We start from the raw sequence: 7,834 nt of genomic DNA on the forward strand, positions 1-7,834 counted from the left end.
TCAAAGGAAAACGTAGAGGAAATGATTAAATCTGGTAAAATCTAACCAGAATTCTAAAATTCATTTTTGCACACTCACTAATTAGGATTAGCAAACAAAGGTGTACTAATTACTAATGATTAGTGACTGACTTACCTCTAAACAAATTATAACTTAAAGAAAAAGGAAACCACCCATCTTAATTAGATCTTCTTAAGCTCAGAATCATAATATATAAAAAAACAGACCCAAAACATTTCAAACAGTAAATAATTTAATGGAAAATTCGCATTCAAATCAAGAACCATCCAACAATCATTTTAACAACAAAACCCCATGGTTCCTGAATCCCATTGTAACCCAAAAGGGCCAAAACTAAAATCCATAGAGAGAGAGAGAGAGAGAGAGAGAGAGAGAGAGAGAGAGAGAGAGAGAGAGAGAGAGAGAGAGAGCTTTAAGTTTCTTGGTCTCTGCTACTACTTGTATATGCTGGTGTTGTTGAACTTGTTGTTAGTAGTACAAGACCAAGCGCCTGGCACAGAGAGTGCAGATATACTTTCTCTTGATCTTGAAGCACATGGGCAGAAAGCAAAACTTCCACTGGGCCTCAACATCCACAGCCTGCACTTTGCCTCCACAGTGTGGGCATGATCCAGGGGCTTGCTGCCTCCCCAGCTCCTTCTCTTCCTCATCACAGACATACACCAACCACATTTTTCTCCTGAGTCTTTAGTTTCTTCTGATCTTTGTTTCTTCGGTTGGTTTTCACCAAAAGGCACAGGCTTTTCTCTGATTTGCTTTTTGATTCTGCTGAGTTGGTTCTTATGGGGCAGCTTTGTTTTGATCTGGTATGGATTTCTTGAGAGGTTGGGGTTTGGGGTTGGAGTTTTGGACAATTAATGTGAATCCAATAAAGAACAACTGAAGCTTGTCAGTGTACTTATAAGGTGGAAAGAGACTTGGCTTAGTTATTTTATTATTTTATTTTAGTTCAGGAAAAGGATATTCCCCACACAAGTTAAAAAACTTTATGGCTTTTACCTTTTTTCTCAAATAAAAAACTTGGGTTTTACCTTTACTTTTATACCATGGTCACATTTAGCTTGCTTCTACATTATTTATTGTTGTTTTGTTGAAAGTAGGAAGAAGTGAAATTCGAATTTGGGACATCTTTCTAAAGTACTGACAAATACTTATAGATCAAGAGTTAGTGGGTATGTTACAAGTTCTAATTCCCTTGTGTGCGGCACCCCAACCCTAGATTAGTTGATCGCTTTGTTTATAACCAAAATGTAAATCAATATCCTTTTTTACTGGACTAGACTCGTTAACTCATTATAAAACAAAAAAACAAAAAAAATTCTTTCTTTGCTTATTTTTTTCTTCTTTACATATTGAATTGATTACTACCCACCCAATTAACTATGAATGTGGGTGGGGACCAGAATATATCAATCTTCAATTTTAGTTTCTTCTTTTGGTGAGTTTGGGGATCGGAGGCCCCATAACAAATATAAATAAAGTCACTATTCATGAACTGTAGATTGTGACATGTTTAATTAGAAAAACCAGTCCAATTAGGATTAGAATACTTACGATGTGAAGGGAGATTTTACACAAAGTAGTCCGTGACCTAAATTAAAATAGCTATAATGTTAACAAGGTTTGTTTTTTTTAAAAGAATAAAGAAACAATATTTTACTTAAATTTAATCTAAAATTACTTAAATAGCTATATTGTTAACGAGGTGTGTTTTTAAAGTCCATTTCATATAGGGTTTTTTTTATAATTTAGGCTCCTATATTGGGTATAATAGTGAATCTCCCTTATAATAAAGGAGATTCGAATTTAGGTGCACAATAAAGAGCACATCATATGTGTAATAGGGAAGATTTTGATGAAGAAACTTTATCAAACAAAAAAAGAACAAAAATCATATTCTGTGGCCAAACAGTGAAACCGAAACTCCCCATGACGTCAACATTGCAGATCCACGTGTTGATAAGTCCCTTTTACCACAGCGCTTACCCCATGGATTTCCTTCACATTCCAATAGGCGCGTCAGCACGTGCTGCGTGAACGCAGAGTCTGACGGCAGAGGAAAACCCCAAACGGCGTTTTGGTGGCGAGTTTGTAAACGTAAGCAGCGAAGGCAGGTTTGGAGTTGCAGTGTCAGATTTGAGATTGTGCCTCTCTACTCTAGGCTCTAGCAACACATACACACATCAGCTCAAATAGGGTGAGCTCTTTTAGACCTACGAAGGGCTAAATTGTTTTCCTTGGCTTCTCTTTCTCCTGTGTTTTTGTTGTCAACCTTTTCTTGGGGCTAATAAGTCAGACGAGAATGCTACTGGGGGAGGCCGTTCAAAGTCATAATCATAATATATATATATATATATATATATATATATATATATATATATATATAATTTCTCGAGCCAACCAATAATTACGACTATAATTATTAATATAGAAAAGTTGATATAGATCCAAATTTTCATTTAAAAGTTGAATTTAATCCTCGGATTTGGTGACTTTGATACAAGTCCTTTGACTTTTGTGCCACATAGGATTACATCCTTTTTTTAATATTGTCTGATGTAATCTTTTTATTTTATATATTTAAAATTATTTTTTGTTCCAATATTGCCCATTATCTTAGATTACTTACCTTAATGAGATATTAGCCAATATTATATTTCTTTCCTTATCCAATTTACCTTGAGCACATAAAACGTAAGGAATAATGAAGTTATTAATTGCAGCAAATTTTATGGTGGTTTTATAATAAATTACTAAATTTATGGTAATTAAAGCCCTTTATTTTTTTGGCAAAATATTCAATTTTCATTCCGTCAATTGTTACATTTAATGTTCTTATTTGAAGATGAGCTTGAGGGTGGTTAGGGGATTGTGGTACAATGCCAGCGGCAGCAGTTGCTTGAGATATTTACAGGAGGCCTCCACCTCTGCCTCTTTCTATGATTTTTTGACGACGTTGAAAAAAAAAATCAAGGCGGGGATTACCATTAATTGGGATGAGACTTTGGGGTTTCATTGTTGTCGTGGTTTGGGACGTTGCCCCTGACTGTTTTAGGGTTGACATGATTTAAAAGGTTGGTGTATTTTTTGATATATTTTTCTTCATATATATATATATATCTAAATTATAGGTAATATATTCCTTTAACAAAAAAAAAGTTATTAATTGACTTGTGTTTTGATATACATGAGATATAGGTACCACACTTTTTTGCCTTTTTGTTTATGAATCTAAGTTATAGGTAACATACAATTTACCACTTATCTTTTTTATGTACCGGAGATATAGGTAGCATATATTGTCCGACTTATGTTTTTATGCACCTAAGTTATAGGTAATTTAATATTCTCCTTGTTTATTTTTCCACCTTACATATAGGTAAGATGTTTTGTGGTTTGTTCAGCCTACGATGTAGATATATTATCCTATGGTATAGATATATTGTCATATTGTCCATTGCATAGGTATAATATGTCATATTCTATTTACCTATATGTCAGGTATATAATTTAATGTGGGTGCTTGTCTGATCGATTGGTATAATTTGTGGGTCTTTACTTTGTATTGATTAAATTGTATTTTATCCATATATTAGGAATATTATCAAGGAAAGAATTCAAAATTTAAATTATGGAATTCAATTACAAGGAAATAATGTATTAAATTTAGATTTTCAATGTGTTTTCCTTATTTACCTCAAAGGGTAAAATTGACACAACAAAAAAAGTAATAAATGCCAAAGGACCTACATCTAAAACTAAAACCGCGAGGACTAAACCCAATGACAGCTAATCGTTTTGGACCTAGATCTAAGAAGCCCTTATTAATAAGCTTAGTTCAATGAGGATTGGCTATAGCTGTCTACGTGGAATATAATATAGGCAATTAGGCATGCTGCATGCAATGGAAGGAGAATTCATCTTATTCACCAAAATTTGGGACTATCTGGCGCAGGCGGTCAAGGTTTTCAATATGCTAGCTAGGGTTCTTGGTTAATATAAGAACCTTATCATATATTATTATTTTTTAATTAAAAAAAAACTTTATTAGATAAACTTTAACAACACAATCAAAGATATCGACATGACTTCTAGAGTACCAATTCCAAAATGGCAACAAACTAACATGTTTAAAACAAAACTAACAGGAACAAAAATTGCACTAAAACTACTAGCCCACATCACCACAACTAACCATAACTCCAAACAAAGCTCACAAACCCAACATAATCGAAACCCTAAATGAACCTTATCATATATATACATACATATCTGAATAATTTTATTTGCTTGTATTTTTTTGTTTAACTTTATTTTGAAGTTTATCTTAATATTTGAGTTTTATTATAAAATCTTAAACTACAATAAGAAGGCTCAAGATTGAGATAGATTTGGTTGGAATTGAAAATCAAGCAATATTAAGACAAATCAATCGATCGATTTCCATATAAATCCATGCATGCATAGAACATTCTTGTTATTCATTGGTCAAGTTTTGAGACCAACCCTAGTCGGTCATATGCAGGGGGGGAGGGAGGGTCAAGTGGGATGATAATTTAATTTACAATAAAATGGACCAGTTGTTGTGCGGAAGCGTCAATCAACTATGAGTGAAAAATAAACAACAACTGGCAAGAGATAAAAAAAAGAACAAAAAACAACATCAACAAGAACACCAAGATTTATACTAGTTCGGCAATGCCTACATCCAGGTTGGAGATGACGGAGTATTCCACTATAATCAAATGAGATATTACAATAGAATTTAACACTCAGAAACCCAAGCCCCAAATATACCCAAGCGCACACACTCAAGAATATAAAGGGAATACAAATTGAGTACAAATTGAAAAGGGAAAAATAACCAATGGCAGCAACAAATGTTTTGCTGCCCAACTCTTATTTTTCCTCTCTCATTTTCCTCTCTTAGACTTTGGTGCGGCTCTTCTCTCTCTCTTCTGCAGCACTTGCTTCCTCCCCATTTTATAAACCCATGCAGCAGCCCACAAAAGAAGCAACCGCATGCCAAAGGAAGCCACAATAAATGGTTGGTGGAAAAGATCTCCCTAGGACGGCACCATTAATGTCAAAGCACCCCAAAAAATGTGCAGCCAATCTTTTGCTTTCCCATTGTCCATTGTCTGATAATCAACCAACCACCATATTAAATAGCCGAAAGCAACATTGCACATGGGTGCAATCTTGAGCCAAAAGTCAAACACTCAACAATCTCCACCTTGACTCAAAATTGCACCAAATCATCTTAGTAATACTCCCAATGGTCGTCTCCCAATCCCCCACGGGGCAATCAACAGTTTTGACAAATGCCAATCAAGTCTAAGCAGTGCTTAAACTTGAGCAACGAAACTAGCTTTGTCAACATATCCACAGGATTGTCGATGTTCCCAATCTTTTGAAGAAGAATATCTCCCTCATCAATAATCTCACGAAAAAAATAGAACCTCACGTCAATGTGTTTCGTACGTGCATGATGAACTTGATTCTTTGCTAAATAAATAGCACTCTGACTGTCACAATGAACATCCACATGGTCCTGTTGAACCCCTAAGTCATCAAGCAACCCTTGAAGCCAGATGACTTCCTTTATAGCTTATGTTACAGCCATGTATTCTGCCTCAGTAGTCGACAAGGCAACTATAGATTGTAGAATCGACCTCCAACTCACTGGATCTCCAGCAATAGTGAATACAAAACCAGTAGTGGACCTACGCTTGTCCAGTAGTGAATACAAAACCGCATGCCTAAGGGCACTTCCAGCAGTGCCCGAAGGCAAGGGCTGGGGAGGGGGCTGAGCCCAAAACGTGATTCCAGCAGCAAGTGTTGGCCCGGGGGGGATGTGGGGGCCAAAGGACTGGGCAGGCCCGAGGGCTGGTGCCACGTGGCGGCATGACATTTTTTCTGCAAAAAAACATGAAAAAAATTCGAAATTTTTTTTAAAAAAAATCCAAAAAAATCTGTTTTTTTTTTCTTCTTCTATAAATACCAATCCCTACTCTTCACTTTTAACAAAAAATCCTCATACATCTTCTCCTCCTCCAATTATTATTCACTTTCTACTCAATATTTTTTTCACTTTCAAGTTTAATTTTTCTCTATCATATTATGGCTTTTTCTCAAGAAACCGGAGGGGCATGGAGTATCAATGAAGATGTTTTGAAATTTATTTGAAATTTGAAATCGAAAATCATATCCGAATATTTTATCAGAAAATCTCATCCGAAAATATTGTCCAAATTAATTGTTTAGGTAAACAAATTTGTGAAAAAAACAAAAAATTGAATAGTACTTGCCCTTTGCCATGGCAACTGTTGGAAGTGCAACTTATTTTTTGCAAGGGCAGACACTATTCATGTGAATAGTGTCAGCCCTAGCCCCCCTAGGACGGCACCATTAATGTCAAAGCACCCAAAAAAATGTGCAGCCAATCTTTTGCTTTCCCATTGTCCATTGTCTGATAATCAACCAACCACCATATTAAATAGCCGAAAGCAACATTGCACATGGGTGCAATCTTGAGCCAAAAGTCAAACACTCAACAATCTCCATCTTGACTCAAAATTGCACCAAATCATCTTAGTAATACTCCCAATGGTCGTCTCCCAATCCCCCACGGGGCAATCAACAGTTTTGACAAATGCCAATCAAGTCTAAGCAGTGCTTAAACTTGAGCAACGAAACTAGCTTTGTCAACATATCCACAGGATTGTCGATGTTCCCAATCTTTTGAAGAAGAATATCTCCCTCGTCAATAATCTCACGAACAAAATGGAACCTCACGTCAATGTGTTTCGTACGTGCATGATGAACTTGATTCTTTGCTAAATAAATAGCACTCTGACTGTCACAATGAACATCCACATGGTCCTGTTGAACCCCTAAGTCATCAAGCAACCCTTGAAGCCAGATGGCTTCCTTTATAGCTTATGTTACAGCCATGTATTCTGCCTCAGTAGTCGACAAGGCAACTATAGAGAAAGATTCTAATTTATTACCAATCTGAAATCAAATCTCTACAATGTAATTAATTGTTATCAAGAGGTGTGGTAACAATTAGAAAGGGAGATGATACCAAAAGGGAGGTAAAAGTGACCCAAAACAGACTTTCAGAGTTAGTATTAATGCTGAATCGGTTGGGGAGGTTATTCTTGTTCCATGGAGCTAAATTTGGGATATGTTTTAGTCGACACCCATTGGAACAAGTTTCATGAAGAACTTTACCGCATACGAGCACCGCAACATGGTGATCCAAAGCCAAGAAGTTGACCTACGAAAATGAGCAAAACCAGAATTTATATTCAAGAACTAATGCAAAACATTGAGTGAATGACATGATAAATCATGTATAAAAATGAACCCAACAAATATCTGGTCCCATTGGATAGTACTCTTGCCCTAAAACTTGCACTGCACAACCACATGTATGCAATAAAATCAAAAGACCTTAAGTATTTGATTATGGTGTAGATAGATAGAACTAACATAGTGAATTTAGTAAGTAAGAATATTAGGCCTCGTTTGGTAGGCTGGGCTAGACCAGACTTTTCCAATTTAAAGGGACTAAAGTTTGTCTTTTGGTGGACCTAAATATACCTTGGGATTGGTTAGGCCTCATATTTTAATCGGATACCAATCCAGCGAATGAGTGAACAATAGCACATTTGGAGAGTAGTCACATTTTATAGAAACATTTAGGCTTGCAATTATTCAACTTTTAGAGTGACACGTATTATAAAAACAATACACAACTCTATCGCCTGATATATAACACAAAATTCATACAAATCATTCATAA

General features: G+C 35.7%; 1 protein-coding gene across 1 annotated transcript; it reads right to left on the reverse strand.

Moving 5' to 3' along the window:
- Window positions 1-235: 235 nt before the first annotated feature.
- Window positions 236-900, reverse strand: LOC110758328 (uncharacterized). Its single transcript, XM_021960155.2, has one exon. The coding sequence runs from the start codon at window positions 691-693 to the stop codon at window positions 490-492; it is 204 nt and encodes a 67-aa protein (XP_021815847.1). The 5' UTR covers window positions 694-900; the 3' UTR covers window positions 236-489.
- Window positions 901-7,834: the final 6,934 nt, after the last annotated feature.

This window comes from Prunus avium, chromosome 1, assembly GCF_965620075.1.
Source record: "Prunus avium chromosome 1, drPruAviu1.hap1.1, whole genome shotgun sequence".
NCBI classification, from domain to species: domain Eukaryota; kingdom Viridiplantae; phylum Streptophyta; class Magnoliopsida; order Rosales; family Rosaceae; genus Prunus; species Prunus avium.

What these genes read in the sequence shown, in the direction of transcription:
- LOC110758328 (XM_021960155.2), bottom strand. Translation starts at nt 693, where the DNA reads ATGTGGTTGGTGTATGTCTGTGATGAGGAAGAGAAGGAGCTGGGGAGG.